The sequence below is a fragment of the Hypomesus transpacificus genome, chromosome 1 (assembly GCF_021917145.1).
Source record: "Hypomesus transpacificus isolate Combined female chromosome 1, fHypTra1, whole genome shotgun sequence".
Classification (NCBI taxonomy): domain Eukaryota; kingdom Metazoa; phylum Chordata; class Actinopteri; order Osmeriformes; family Osmeridae; genus Hypomesus; species Hypomesus transpacificus.
In genome coordinates, this window is record NC_061060.1 from 10,380,430 (window position 1) to 10,396,158 (window position 15,729).

Below are 15,729 nucleotides of genomic sequence, written 5' to 3' on the forward strand. Positions count from 1 at the left end.
GAGGGGCACGGGTCTCTCAACTGAAAGAAAGAGGCAATCACATAGAGGAATCTAGAAAATGACATTATAGCCGGGGGAGGAAGGGGGGTGTTTGGATGATGGAACGGTCTTGTGTGTCTATGTGTATTATGAGTCTATTATGGGGGCTGTGGTTGGGGGGTGACGGATTTTGCTGAGTAGTAAAAGAGAAACAGTAAAGCTGGAGCCAAACAGCTGCCCGCAGACTCCCACTGCCACTCCCCCTTGGAGAACATTGGGAGAGGAGGAGAAGAGAGGGAAAGGAGAGGAGGGAGGGAGGAAGGGCAGGAGGGGCGTTGTTTGCTGAGGACAAAAATAAGACTCGTGCAGAAAGTCAAGGATGATCATAACCATATGGTGGCTGCTTTTCTTTTTGGGCTCGGAAGAGGCAGAGAAAAAGGGCTTTGGGAGACACGGACAATGACAAAAAAGAAAGGCGGCGCAAGAGAGAGGAAGAGAGAGCGAGGGTGGGAGGAGATAAAGCAAGCCAGCACAGAGGAAAAACAAGTAGGAAGACGAGAAATTGGAAGTGAGGCAGCTGGAGTCTGAGCCAAAACGGCCCACCTGAATGCGCGAGGCTGTGCGTTGTGTTTGGATTTAAGGAAGGAGGAGCTGAGGGAAGGGTGGAGGAGGAAAGGAGGGTCTGAAGGAGGAGAGCAGGGAGGGCTGGCCCCGGAGAGGAAGCTGCCTGCTGGCAGGGCCGGCACACACACTAGTGATGAAGTGAAGTCACTCGCAGGAATTCTCCAGGCTGCATCTGGGTGTTTTTTTCTCTTTTTTTCCTTCGATCCCTTTCTTTGTAAACCAGTAACTTCCTCTGTGTGCTTGGGCCGAGGGCTGTTGGAGCTGTCCTCTGCACTCCTTTCTGAGGACACCCTGGAGACACACTGGACACACCACAACGAGGACACGGCGCTGTCTACACACACCCTCACACACTTGCATGCAGCACAGCCTCACGCTATAGAAGCCAACATGTGACCTGAGAGAGAGCAAGAAGGAATCAGAGAGAGGCAGCAACCATCAGCGAAACTTTTTTTTTTTACTATCTTTCCCTTATATGGAGAAACAACTGGAAAATCATTTGAATTTGTCTGGTTTCTGTCGCATGGCTGGTTCAGTTTCATGTGGGGTGTCTGCGAGGGCTGTGTGCAGCTGATTGTCACTGCTTATGCTGTTCTTAGTTCTTCTTTCCTATGCTGTTTGCGTGGTTTTTTTTTTAGGACACAGCAGGAGGGCTGTGTTTGTGGCGCGGAGGCTACACCCTCTCACTCTGCGTCAGGAGGGCTAGGCTTCATTCATGCCCTGCTGGTCCTCTCTTCTGGTCTCTCTCTCCCATAGCTCTCCCTCCCTCTGTTCTCTCTCTCTCACTCTTTATTGTAATTCATTGTTGTGTACTTGGGAGACTCGCCTGTTTCTATAGAAAAGGGAGCTACAAACCCTCGCTAAGGGGAATGAGCGGTTGCTAATGAGCGAAGTGGACCAGAGCTCATCAAGGAGGAACTGTTGTATTTGAGGACACACACAGACTACCCTGGTGTGGGGAAGTCCTATTCCCGCTTCACACCTCTCCCTTATGTCTGACCCAGTGGCATTCTGGCTGATGAAAACAAGGAAGAGGAGTACTCTGTCCCTACTGGAACTGACTGGGGAGAGGAGCATGATGGGAAAGCTCTAAACCCTCCGGAGTACCACACAACGACAACTCCTCATTGGACAGTCATGTCTCATCGCCATGTGTGTCTATGTGTGTCTGTCAGACATTGTTGTGGATAACGTTGGAGAACAGACACTCTCCTCACGGACGACGGAGGGTTGACTGCTGGAATCATCATGGCCACAGCGGCCTGGTATCACCGGGACATCAGCCGTGTGCATGCAGAGGATTTGCTGGCTCGAGCAGGGAGGGATGGCAGCTTCCTTGTTAGGAACAGTGAGTCTGTACCTGGAGCCTACGCCCTGTGTGTACTGTGAGTACCGTTCCTGCAGACACACACACACATCCAGTATATACAGTACACATGCACACAAGCACACACTCACACAAAGCAGACACATTTGCTCAGTCATGTGTGTGTGTTTGTGAGCCACTCCCCTCTGCTCCTGTCAAGCAGCAACATGGTCATTATTTCTCTGTGAGCCTCACACTCACATCAACACATACATGCACACCCCCCCCACACTGGTGTTGCTGTGTGAACTCCCCTCAGTCCTTCAGCTGATCTAGGTCTCCATGCTTGTGTCTGTGTGTCTGTGTTAGAGAATAGCTTCAGCAGTCTGTTCCTCTGTCAACTCCATCAGATGGCTGAGATTCTGTCTCTCTCTCACTGCTTCTCCCTCTCTCTCTCTCGTTCTCTCTCTCTGTCCATACTACAAACTCAGTCCTGTTTGTTGAGCTGTACCCTGGCTCAAGAGCGTCCCTTTTCTCTCTTCCCCTCCCGGCTTCCCCAGCCTGGCTCGGAGGGCCCCAGGGCCTGGAGGAGGGCGGGAGCTCTGGTGACCGCACGGCTTTCTGCGCTCATCGTCCTGAGCCAGGCACATTCCTGAAAGCTGAGCCCTGCTCATGCTGATGTGCACTCTCTCATGCTGCCCCCCCCCCCACCTCTCACTCCTCATTCCTTCTCCTATTCTCTCGCTATTTATTTAACCACGCTTCTGTCTTCTGGGCTTTGTCTTGTCTCTGTTTCCTCACTGTACCTTTTGTATTGTGGTTAGCTCATAAACGTCCTCATTCAATGGTGTGTTGGGGTGTAGGATCCAACCCGAGGATAGACAAGGTGGTCAATGACCTTGTCTACAAAGTCTAGGTCAGGCACTTCCTGCCTCCGTGAAAGTTGTAATATCTAAAAGAGAGACCTGTGTGCTCCCTGAGTGAGGTGTGAAGCCCCTGGTGTAAAGTTAAGAAACACAAGTAACAATCCTAACAAGCGTGGCACATCTGGTCCTTGTTCCACCCCCAACCCACATCAAATGTTCTGCCTTTAATCCTAATTTCTTCTCCAAAACCTTAAACGCTTTTCTGTCCACGCACAATGTATAAATGTTTACATTCTTCTTTTGCAGGTTCCAGCGCCATGTTCACACCTATCGTATCCTCCCTGATGCAGACGGTCTTCTTGCTGTTCAGGTGAGTGAGCAGCTGCTCTCAGAGTCATGGAGCAGGACTCATTTCCTGAATCTGTTAGAGCAGCAATTCATATCAACACTGGCTAGCTCAAAGAAGAAGACACCCTAACAGAATAATTCCAGTAGTACTGTACAATGCTTCTTCTAAAACTGCTAGAGCAGTAAGCTCTTAATGTAATTGTTTGTAGAATCTGGTTCTGCTAGGCAATCAGCACACACACAGAATGATTCATCAACTCTCGTCAAGCACAATGGAAACATTAATTTGTGCTTCAGTAGGACAACTGGAGTTGTATGCAGCCATGGGGTCTCTGGTCAGTTAGAAGAAAAACAAAGCTGGATGTGTTCTGATGCTCTCCTTTGTCTGCCACCACTGCTGCAGGCTTGTTGTGTGATTGGCATCACTGCCATGCGGCCGCGTGCTTGGTTAATGACCTCAGCAGGACACAGAGGAAACTGTGTGTGCGTGTGTATGTTTGTGCTTGTGTGTGTTTGAGTCTGTGCATGTGTGTGTGTGTGTATGTGTGTGTGTCACACAGATTCTTGCAACACCCACGCACTGGGTCACTGACCATGTCCACAATACGCCATACTGAAAACCCACAAGGGGCTGGGTCTGTTTATTTGTGTGCATGTGTAGGTGTGTGTGAGCTTGTTTGTGTATGTGTGTTCTACACATAAACTGTGTTTGTATTACGTACTATGTGTGGGTTAGTTGGGTGTGTATCTGTGGCTGGTAACTGGATATAATGGACTAGTTCTAAGACTGACTGCGTCTGGTCCCAATTTCAGAAAAGAACAAAACGCACGCTAACAAATACCGGTGAAGTGGCAGACCACAAGCCAGCCCAAGCATTCCTCAAGCATGTTAACTCCAAAGAGCTCAGTAAAGCTTGTCTCACAATTGTTTAACAGGGCTCCGACCAGGAGACACCACAGACTCGCTCTGTTTTGAGAGAAGGGCTGTGCCCCTCCACGTATTAGTACTATTTCATCTGTTTTCCACTGAAGCTAGTGAAAGTTTCCCATGAGCAGATTAGCTTCAAGCAGCCAATACAGTGGAAAGGGATGGATTACTTTACTACTTGTGTTTACTTAGAAGGCTGGCTATATCATAAGGGGTTTTAATTGTCTTTCTCAAACTCCAGTGTCACTCTCTTCCTCTATTTTTAAGAGCTTTTTGTGAAAGAGAAAATAAAAAAGTATAATTCAGTGAGAGTCTCTGTTGTTAGAAACAGGTCACTGCTGCCACAAATGGTTTCTTCAGCTGCGAAATGAAAACAATAATCTCTAAAATAAGACAAACAAGAAAAGGGCTCATTATTTAGTAATCGTGCTGTGTGTATCTGTGCTCCACGGCCCTGGGTTTGTGGAATTCCTGGCCTGTGTCAGTGGGTCTGTGTTTTGAGAGGCATCAAAGCGTGTATTTGGGTGATATCATCTGACGCTGGCGTCTGTGTGTGTGTCTGTGGATGTGTGAATATTGTCATTTTATAGGCCATTAAACACTTGTGTTTGTAGGTTGACGGAGCGTGTGTTTGTTTGTGGTGCTGTCTGTTTATAGTAAGGGTGTACACCACAGTAAATAGGGAACTGGCAGTGAAGTGGTTTAATACACTTTATAGTAGCCACGCTTGCGAGTTGCCAGACTGAGGACGTGGGCTTTCTGAAACCCACAGGACCCTAATCTGGATCAGATTCTGTCATGCAAACTGAGGCAGGAAACTTTTTTTTTCCCCCATTGAGAAACAGATTGACTAGTGGTCCTTACCAAGACATACTGTATAGAGTTGAAGACTAGACTTGAATACAGCATAATAACACACATAGACACTTTAAACACTTACAGATGCTGTAAAGCAGAACTGAAATTTAGTTTTGAATTCATCACACCACAGAAGAATGTGTTGTTAACTACCCATCCAAATTCGAATTAAAAAAACACAGACAAGAATGTTAAATTAGACTTCAAAAAATCAGCATTCTTCTCTGCTTGATACTGGGGGGGCGTGTCGCCTGAAGGAGCTGAAGCTCCACCCCCCTTGAATTTATTAGATTTGCAACAACAGCAACAACTAGCTAAATCAGATATCAGAACAGACCTACCTGCAGTCTCTGAGTGTTTTATGTGTTAATTACTTTGTCTTTGCAACGTACCAGCTGAGTAACAGAATGCAGGTTATATAAACCGTCTGTGATCTGACGGTTCTGTTTGCTGTTAGCGTTGGAGAAACAGTTGTATTCCTCCATTTCTGGTTCTGTTCTGTATTCTGTCAGCTACCTGACGTAAGTGAAATTTAATATTTGGGTGTTTAGTCATGGTGTGTTTTTGGTCGAACCTTTCAGGACAGTGTTTGTTTGGTATGCCTGCAGTATTCACAGTTGTACATGTAATGTACACATAGTCTGTTGTGTGTGTGTGTGTGCATGCATGGGTGTGTGTTTTACCTTTAGACAACTCAAGGGGTTCAGGTGAACTGTTTCCGCACACTGGGGGATCTGGTTTTGGGGTACCAGAACCCCCATAAGGGGTTGGTCTCACCCCTGTGGTACCCTGTTGGACGAGACTCTGAAGCTGGGGATGACAGCTCAGGTAGGTCTCCCTCCCTTTCCCTCACAACACACACATATCGCACATCAGCAAACCTTCAGCACACATACAGAGTACTTTGGGAATGGAAGTCTGTATTTACTTTGAGAATGTGCGATGTCAGAGAAATCCTCATAGTTTTAATATGATGCAGATGGCGATGAAGAGAAGCCAGGAAGCGGTTCTTCTCCTTCTTCAGCCAACCCAGCCCCTCCTACCGGGCCTGCCGCCACCCCTCCACCCCACACCCTCTTCCTCCACAGACTACAGGAACTCTGCACTCCCAGGTACGGAACCCCATTACACAACACCACTGTTTACCACAGTCTAGCACAACACAGCAAAGGATGTTCCTGGAACAGATCCACTATGAACAGATCCACTATGAACAGATCCACTATGAACAGATGCATTTTGAATAGATCAATTGTGAATAGATCCCTGTTCAACGCTTGGATAAAATTGTCTGCTAAAAACGAATCCAAAGTCAAAAAGTTGTTGGTTATCTTGATAGGTAATTGTGTACCTGGTAGTAATAGATAACTTTTAGGTTTTGGAGAGATTATGGTTTATTATTTTGAACCATGTGTTGGCGATCTCCTCCCCTGGTGCTGCAGCCTGGCAAGCGAGGTGGTGAGCGCGCTCAGTGAGTACCTACGCAGTGACCTGCCCATGGACATGGAGGGAGTCCGCAGGGGGGCACCGCGGCTGCGCCACCTTCACCGTACCCTGGGCACAGCCTGCCAGGGCCTCCACAGGTACATCAGCACCTGTCTACATGCCCCTGTAAACTTCAATGTTTGCATCATTGTATGAATGCTATGGTCCAGGTAATGATGTATGAAAGTCATTGATCCACAGTGAGATCGACCTGACCCTGTCCAGTCTGGAGACCCTGGCCAAAGTGTTTGATCATCCCACCTGCCCTCTGACCAGCTCACAGGTGCTGCACCGGTTCAGTATGCCAGCCTAGCTCTGGAGGGATTCATATCTGTGGGGATTTGTGTCAAACAAACCTGATTTACTACCCCCCCTAGTGAACTAATGAAGAAACTTCACTTTGAGTACTGAAAATGTACTCCAGGACTCATACTAGTACAAGTATGGCTGAACTATGACACAATGACATGCTGTAAATGTTTAATATTTATTTTATGTAACCCTCTGCTGTGCTGTTCACCCACACTTGTTACACTGCAGAACTTGGGGTTGGTTCCGGAGGTAGAGATGGACAACCTGCTGTTTAAGATCTCAGCCTTAGTCAGTCTCCTCTCATCCCTGGAGAAGAGGGTGTGTACTGCTCACACAGTGTCTATGCCACAGACGCCCGCTACAGTCTCTCAGATCAGTTTGAACCTTGTGAGTCACCCGACTGATGATCCAGAGTACTTTGTGCTCTTCACATGCAGGTGTTAAATGCTCTGCAAGATGCCGTGACCAATCACAATCTGGCTGTGCAGCCTGCCCCTCCCCCTGAGCCATCCCCTGCTCATGTGGCCAAGAGCCATGCCAGGCCCACGCCTGTTCACTCCTTTCAGGTAGAGTTGGGAAGGAAAGGGTTGGGGTGTTGCATGTTATACATGTGGTCAAAACATTAGGACAGTCAGTTTGGGATATTCTGTGGGTGGGACAGGGGATTTGTTGTACGAAACTAAACCCTTAGCTGTGTTTTGCTACTGTGTGTGTATTTGTGTGTGTCCAGGTGAAGATGGTGCGGTACGGCAGACAGACGGTGTCAGTGGATGTAGACACAGGAGTACTGCTGTTCGACAGGAAAACTGGCTCGTTCCGGGTGGAGACGGTCTCACATGAGCGCAGTGAGAGCCCAAAATATCTAACAACAACTTCCAAATTCTGACAAAAATGTGGAAGGGTGACATTGATCGTTGATTGTGTATGTGTGTGGTGTGTGCGTGTTAGTTCTGCAGCTCGTCAAGTTCCAGAGCAGCTCGGCCAAGCTCCGCATGGTGGTGGACAGTCATCACAACCCACCACGAGAGCTGATGTTTGAGAGTGCCCGAGTAAGACAGAGCCAGCACATGACCACCTGACCTCCTCCGCCAAGCCTTTTCTTGACTTCTCATTCCTACATGTTCTGCACAATGTTCTTTTGCTTGAATGAGCAACGTCAGAGTGCGTTCCACCTTTCTCCAATCAGAAGCGAGAAGCCTTCTGTCAGCTGCTGCAGGTGATGAAGACCAGACACTCCCAGCTGACTGAGCCTGATGTCATCTCTGTGTTTGTGGGAACCTGGAACATGGGTAACACACCCTCCTTGCCACACACTGCTTCTCGCACTGTTCAAGACAGTCATGCCAATCATTATCAATGTCAATCATTAGACTAATTGATGGATTCCATTTTGAATTGAAGGATGTAAGGGGTGAAACATCAAATATTCATATTAAAGTAGTTCAAGGAGTCATGGTAAGAAATCAGTGTGTGTGGTGTGTGTGAACGTGTGTGTGCTGCATCCAGGTGGCTCCCCGCCCCCTCGCAGCCTGCAGTCCTGGGTGACCTGCTGTGGTTTGGGCCAAACGCTAGATGATTCCACCGCCCTGCTCCCTCACGACGTCTACGCTCTGGGCACCCAGGAGAACCCGCAGGGTGAGAGGGAGTGGACGGAGCATGTCAAGGCCACACTGCACAGTCACACGCACTTCCACTACAAACCGGTGGGTAGATCTGCTCCTCCGTCTTTGGCGCAATGTTATTAATGTCATCCGTTATCTTCTTTGTCTTTATTGTCAGTCTGTGATACTATTTCAAGATGTCTTGCTTTTGACCGTCACTGAAGCTGTGGTGTTGTGGTGGGCCATGTAACGGTAGTGTTTCTCTCTGTCCTGAAGGTGGCAGTGCAGTCCCTGTGGAACATGAAGCTGGCTGTGTTTGTGAAGCCAGAGCACGAGAGCCGCATCAGCCATGTCAACACAGCCAGTGTAAAGACAGGCCTAGGGAACACACTGGGTACAGTGATCCAAAGAGGACATTAACACCCTCATAATCTCCTTCCTGATCAATGATAGCACACACACGCACAAACACACACACACACACGCACACACACACACACACACACACTACACTAGCCTATGGCTACCAGCCAAAAACATCAGGGCGTGATTAATAGTTCTTAAATTCCATGGTTGTTATGTGTGTTCCAGGAAACAAGGGTGCTGTTGGGATCTCCTTCCTATTCAGCGGAACCTCCTTTGGCTTTGTTAACTGCCATCTGACCTCTGGGAGTGAGAAAGTACTTAGGTAGACACCCTAACACCCTTTACAGGCCTACATACTTGCTCCTTCATAGATTACATGCGAGTTGAAAAACACAGATATGAACTAATATAAGACTGGGTTGTGTCTCCTCTGACGTTTTCCTTTGAGCAGATACAGCTGCTGTGATGTTTCTTCAGCCCCTGAATGGAAGTGTTGTGTGTGTGTGTTTCTGTCAGGAGGAACCAGAACTGTGCAGACATCCTACGTCTGCTGTCTCTAGGGGACAAGCAGCTCAGTTCGTTTGATATCAGCCTGCGCTTCACACACCTCTTCTGGTGTGGAGACCTCAACTACCGCCTGGACCTGGAGGTGCAGGACATACTGGAGCACGTGTCCAAGCGAAAGTTTGAGGCGTTGATGTGTGCCGACCAGCTGACTAGAGAGAGGCACAAGAGGAAAGCCTTTCTCAACTTCAGTGAGTTGTGTTCAAGTGCTAAGATTGTAAGAGTTGACGAGGAGGCCCGATGCTATGTTCACGATATCTCAATCAATTATTGAATCCTCCTCTTGACTGAATGCAATCCCCCTTCGTCCTTCATCTTTTGTCTTCTCTCTTTGTCCTTCTCCTTGTCCTGTTTAAGAGGAGGAGAAGATTGAGTTTCCACCCACCTACAGATATGAGCGGGGGTCCAGGGACTGCTACCTATGGCAGAAATACAAGACGTCCGGGGTTAGTCACTGTTGCAACCTTCAGTCCACCATAGCCCCTTCCTCATAATGTAGCCACCACTGTGAAGGGCACCCGAGTCACTGTGCAGATCCATGTTATCTCAATAACATTTTAGAAAGCCAGAAAATGTCATCTCCATTCTCCATTATTCTTTTGACCCAAGTAAAGCACATTGGATGTTACCTTAATGTTAAGTTGGGACTTTTGGCCGTAGGAACCACACATTGTACACATTCTAAATAAAGCCCCATAACACTCTGTCACACATATTTTCATGTGTAACCCTACCATCTCTATGGGGGGTCACTTTGGGGCCGTAGCTTTGATGGCAGCTGTCAGGACCGCTATTATTAGGTTTGCAGAGGTATGTTTGGTACAGCTGGGCAAGCAGGCAGGGTCGAAAGCATCATTCTGAAATCATCTTTTCATGCATATTCCTGGCAGATGTACACCCACACGAAACACACATTTTGCTGACAGACAAATCCCAACTGCTTGTTTGCAGGTGCGTGTTAATGTGCCTTCGTGGTGTGACCGTGTTTTGTGGAAGAGCTACCCAGACACACACATCAGTTGTACTTCCTACGGTACGTTTGGAAGGTCTCTGAATGCCAAGGAACACTAACATTGTGGTGACTGAAAGTTCAAATATGGGATACAATGTTTGTTTCTGTGGCCTTCCCATATTGGACATTTTTGAAATATTCTTTCATCACTTGTTTTGTGTAAAACAACAATGTGAAGGTTCACTCGAGTGTCAAGTCCTACTGCTTTGGTCTGCGGGTCGCATACACACTGACTCATTTCCTTCTTGTGGCTCTCACTTGTGGACTCTGTGAAGAACCCCCTCCAAAAATCAGCCAACATTTTCATCTTCTCAGGTTGTACTGATGACATCTTCACCAGCGACCACTCCCCAGTGTTCGCCACCTTCCAAGTTGGTGTGACATCACAGTATGTCTCAAAAATAGGTAAGTCTGTTGGGAGACTAACACAATAGCACCCGCATTATTCTAAATGCCATTCAGTGCCTTTGCTAAATCTGGTTCTGTGATATGTATGCATCCGTCATTTCAGACCCAAACTTGAGCATGGAGCGAGCCTGGATTGAGCTGGAGGTGGTTGAGGCCATTGTGAAGACAGCTAGCAAAGCCAAGTTCTTCATTGAGCTCCATTCGTCCTGCTTAGAAGGTCTTAAGTCATTCCATCATCATGTTTTCACTTTGGGGTCAATTCATTGATTCAATTAGGGTGGGTCATGTTGTTACTGAGTGAGTTTCTTATCTGTGTGTGCAGAGATCCGGCGCTCTAGTGAGAATGACTCACAAAGCTGTGATGTGCCTGGCTTCCTGAAACTGGCCTGGTCCACTAAACAGCTGCCCAAAGTAACCAATTAACTTACCCAATAGCAGAAATCGGAATCAAGTCTCATTCCATTGACAAATTAAAGCGTGTGTCTGTGTTCGTAGCTTCTTCCGATCATTTCTGACATGGAGTATCTTCAGGATCAGCACCTGCTGTTGTCCATCAAGTCATGTGATGGCTTCGAGTCATATGGTTCGTCACTGGCCACTCCCTTACTTTCCCTCCTTCATAACGCCCCAACAACGAGGTGAGATCCTTCTGTCCCTCAGGAACCTTTGACCTTCTACCTTGCTTCTCCTCTACAGGAGAGTGCTGTGTGGCGCTGCGCTCCCTCGTCGGCGCGTCTGAGCCGTTTGAGACATTTCTGAGCCACCGAGGTGAGGAGATGGGCTCCATCAGGGGGAGGGTCCGGGTCCACGTGCCCAAGGACAGGAGAGGAACGCGGGAGAAGATCTATGGTTGGTCAGACCCCCCCCCCCCCCCCAGCCTGCTCCCACCGCCGCCTTTGCTGTAGGGCCTCCTCTCCTGCTCCACCTCTGCTTGCTCATCACTTTCTACTGGGCTTCTGTGGCAGGCGCCCCAGTGCTCCCTGGTTCCTCTATGTATCATTCATTGCTTCCTCTATTTGGTTCCTCCATGGCCAATGTCTTGGCTCGTGCCTTTGCTGGTTTCTGCTACTGTTTCCTCTTTCGGCTCCACTTTGGCTGACCAGATGCATCCTGAGCCCCTCACTGGAGAGAGAGGATGTGCCCCCCAGGTCAGGACATGTGGCACACACACACACACAAATACACACATTTCAAGGCAAGCTTGCCTCCCCCTCCACCCCGTTAACACAGTTGGTGAACCAGTGAGCACGTTCTTCCTCTTCTTTTAGAATGGTTCTGCTTTGAGAAAGATGAGAAGGATGTGGTGAAGGGTCACTTGTCTCCCCAGTCGACTCGAGCTCCATTCGGCCGGTAACAACTCCCATTCTGAAACCATATCTGATCATGGGAAAGAAAGATGTGAAATGTTGATTCACATTTCTGTACACCCCTTTCAGATCATCGGACATTCCTCCTAAGACCACTGCCAGCAGCTACACTAACCCCGCCTACTTCATCTTTGAGGGCGTTCCAGTGCTCAGCAAAGTGGAGGAGGCCCCGCCCCATCGCAGGGACCCTCAGGTGGTCTGGTCAGGTAACGAGGTTCTGCAGCTCCCCAAACTCTCGGGGCGGTGGGGCGCCAACAGGAAATCGACTCGCAGGTCTGACTTCACAGAGATCGAGATCCCGGCCATCCTGCCGCGCTACTCCTCCGCCAATGAACTTCCTTCAACTCAGACAAACTCCTCCTATCAGCTCTTCCCGTCTAAAGATCCACCTCCCATGCCCTCACCCCCAAACAGCACTACTTCCCTGTACCAGGAACAGCCCTCACCACCCAGGGCTGTTAAAAACAATGCTGTCCAGGACGCTATCCTCCCGGTCAAGAACCAGAGGAACGTGTACATGAACCACTCAACCATCTACAGAGAGACAACCAGGAGGAATCAGTCCATGAGATATGAGCGGACCAACCTGGTCCAGGGCGGTGAGACCCCCTCTCTGTACCCCTACGTATCCGCCCGCGTGGCCCTCTGTCCGGCCCCGACTCCCTGGGTGGTGGAGCCTCCGGCTGGGACTCCAGGGGACAGCTCCCTCACCGCCCTGCAGATCGCCAAATCTCTCAGTGAAGTGGACTTCTTCCCCTCGTACCACCAAGGGTCCGCCACGGCGGGCCAGAGGTCAGCCCAGAGGAATGGCCCAGCCAGGGTTACAGAGAGGGGTTGCAGCTGGGAGAATGAGGTAAGTGCTGATTGTGCCAGTGAACCAATCCAGTAGCTCCCACATTGTAAGGACAAACTATCTTAATCACAATCTTTTTTTTTTCATTGATATTGTTGATTTTTGTAGATGTGCATCCACCATGGGGCTCCAGAGACAGTACAAGAGCTGCTCAGCATGCTGGGCCTCCAGAGATACACCCTGGGGCTCAGTCTCAATGGCTGGGACGATCTCCACTACTTCAGGTTCATATCATGTATTGTTAGAGCCTAAAAGAGTATTAGCTCAGTTCATATCAGAAGTCTAGACGGAATTGACCTTTGACCTCTCTCTTTAGTGGAATCACTGAGGAGGATCTGCATGCTGCTGGGGTGATCAACCCTTCGCACCGACGGAGGATCCTGGAGAACCTGCCTAGAATATGGGACTGACCTGGCAGTGAGAAGACACCCCACACTCCCAGGTCCATCAGAGGGAACCTGCTGCCACTGACTTCAACCCACAGAAAAGATAGACTGTATTGTTGTCAGATGACAACATCACTGAACGTCAAGTAACCTCTAGCCCTTGTCTACACCTCACTTACTAAATCAGTACTGTTAAAACATATTTGTCTGTATGCAGATAGACAACAGACAGGGCACATATCCCAATACAGATACTGATCTTAAAAGTTCACCAGTCTAGCTTTGACAGAGAAATGCCTGTTAAATACACAATTCAGCTCATGACTCTAACCTGGCCTGTGGTGTTAAACCGCCCCCACCATTCTCCACACTCACCAGCGGTTAGTGTTTACTTTCCATCTCCATGCCTCATATCCCCTTGTACCATTTTATCTGCTCTCCTCCTATAGAGGTCTGCTCGCAACCTATAAAACCCCTCTAAAAAACCCACAGAGCATGAAATGTATAGCTGTACATATTTACTGTTGGAAACTGTTATTATCTCATCACTTAATCAGTGACTCTGCCCTGTTTTACTGCCTTCTAAAACGAAATGACATCAAATCCATAAAATCAACTGTTGACTGAGAGATCCAGAGTGTCTGTTTATGCAGCCATGCAACAGTGAAGGATGTTCAACTCCTGCCTGACACCTGCCCAGCTCCGCACCCCGGTGGTGCTGTCTTTGTGGCTTCTAACACAGTCACTCCCTGTTTATATGAATTTTGGTTGATGACTTGAGTTCTGAAAAAGTTATCCCGATCTAACATCGAATAGGATAGGGGTAGGATTAGGGTATCTCAGACTGCATCTTCTTCTCCATATAAAACAAAATAGTATTTTAAATCAATAGGTCTTAATATGTTTTTACTTCGAAGTCTATGACAACAAACATGGTTGACTGAATAACACTTGAAAAAAGAACCATTCTGATCATCTTTTGAGGACACAGGTAACATTTTAAACGTTGGAAGATCTCTTTCTCTTATAAAGATGAACTGTCTATGGAACATGGCGGTGATAAATAATTGTTCAGTGGCCATATTCACAGCTATTTCTATGTTCTGTATGCTTTAGGTCAATTCTCATCAGTTTACACTTCATTTTCTTCACACCTAATTTAGTTTTCCTTTATTCAAAACACCAATTAGTCACCACTTCCTAGTTGAAATACCACATAAACCAACCGTCTTAACCACTCTCACTTTTTCTCATGATAAGGTCTTACATCACAGACCTAAAAGGATATTTACAAGAAACAAAACTTTTCTGTAAAACAGGTCATGCAATTGTGTATATGTATAGGGCCTCTGAATACTGGCGAAAGTCCACAGAAGCAAATCTTGGTACAGGTAGAGACAGGTAGAGACAGATACCAATGTCTCTACCAGGTAGAGGGATTCACCATTCCCATGGTAAATCCAGAAAAACCTGCATGTGTGTGTTTGTGTGTGTGTGCCTGTGTGTGTGTAACCCTCAGTTACTTATTATAACAAGAGCTAACACATCCCTCTGTGCTGACTGGCAGGCAGGTATGTGTCCGTGACCCAAGAGAAGGCAGTCTTGTGGACGGGCCAAGACTCATGGACTGTACCAAGTACACACACATGACAACACACACAGGTTTTATTGACTATCCAAATGGGAACTGATCATTCACTGCTATTCAAAATGGTGTGATCCCTAACCAATAACCTTAGCCCTTAGGCCGAATCCCAATACTCCCCCTTCCCCCTTCCCCCTAGCCCTTAGTTTACCCCTAGCCCTTGGCCCCTCGAAACTGAGGGGAAGGGCTACACATCCCTAAGAAATAGGACGCCACTTGGTTACAGGTACGTCATCTAACACGTATCGATATCTCCAAAGCAAGTAGTGTAATGCACTGATACGAAACGAAATTCGCTGCTAATAGAGTTTACTTAAATCTGTAGACATGCTAGTCAAAGAAATGCGGGGCTGATGTGCAATTCAGCACTGTAACATTAGCGTACCAAACTAGCGATTTTTAGAAACGTTTCAATTAGGAAAATGGTTGCAAATATATATGTTCATGACTGTATATATAACTCAAAACCAGACTGTCATAATTTTTTTATCAATTGATTAAGCCGAAAATATTACATTTATCGGACTCTGGATGATCTGGCCGCCATTGTTGCCGGTCGCGCAGTATTCATATAGCCCTAGGTTTCAAGTAACTTAAGGTCGAATCCTAATACTCCCCCTACCCCTTCCCCTTAGTTTCGCGCGTTCCCTTGAGAGCTAGTGGTGTCCCAATACTCTTTTTGAGCTTGGGTAATGTCATTCAAACCCTAACACTTATTGTAACCATAAGCCTAACTCCCTAAAACCCTCTAGATATAGTTGCAGGGCCGAATAAGTCCCCACAATATCTTTTTGTGTTAATTCAATACGTTTTTTTTCAAC

At 47.6% G+C, this 15,729-nt stretch overlaps 1 protein-coding gene across 2 annotated transcripts; it reads left to right on the forward strand.

Annotated features, from left to right (window-relative positions):
* The first annotated feature begins 266 nt into the window (after positions 1-266).
* Positions 267-14,136, forward strand: inppl1b (inositol polyphosphate phosphatase-like 1b). Of its 2 annotated transcripts, XM_047017120.1 has the most exons (26): positions 269-1,988; positions 3,082-3,145; positions 5,599-5,737; positions 5,889-6,021; positions 6,352-6,492; positions 6,596-6,677; positions 6,935-7,024; positions 7,144-7,272; positions 7,437-7,551; positions 7,655-7,755; positions 7,893-7,995; positions 8,213-8,409; positions 8,584-8,701; positions 8,899-8,995; positions 9,190-9,428; positions 9,595-9,683; positions 10,189-10,270; positions 10,565-10,654; positions 10,761-10,874; positions 10,980-11,068; positions 11,153-11,240; positions 11,354-11,506; positions 11,926-12,007; positions 12,094-12,877; positions 12,986-13,101; positions 13,194-14,136. In XM_047017120.1, the coding sequence occupies exons 1-26, from the start codon at positions 1,852-1,854 to the stop codon at positions 13,285-13,287; spliced, it is 3,666 nt and encodes a 1,221-aa protein (XP_046873076.1). In that variant the 5' UTR covers positions 269-1,851; the 3' UTR covers positions 13,288-14,136. The 2 variants fall into 2 exon arrangements, with proteins under 2 accessions (XP_046873156.1, XP_046873076.1); XM_047017200.1 differs by lacking the exons at positions 11,926-12,007; positions 12,986-13,101; positions 13,194-14,136 and having other exon boundaries at positions 267-1,988; positions 12,094-12,638.
* Positions 14,137-15,729: the final 1,593 nt, after the last annotated feature.

Coding starts and splice junctions, on each gene's coding strand:
- inppl1b (XM_047017120.1), top strand. CDS start 1,852: ATGGCCACAGCGGCCTGGTATCACCGGGACATCAGCCGTGTGCATGCA. Junction 7,025..7,143: donor TCTCATCCCTGGAGAAGAGG/GTGTGTACTGCT, acceptor CTTCACATGCAG/GTGTTAAATGCTCTGCAAGA. Junction 7,756..7,892: donor TGATGTTTGAGAGTGCCCGA/GTAAGACAGAGC, acceptor TTCTCCAATCAG/AAGCGAGAAGCCTTCTGTCA.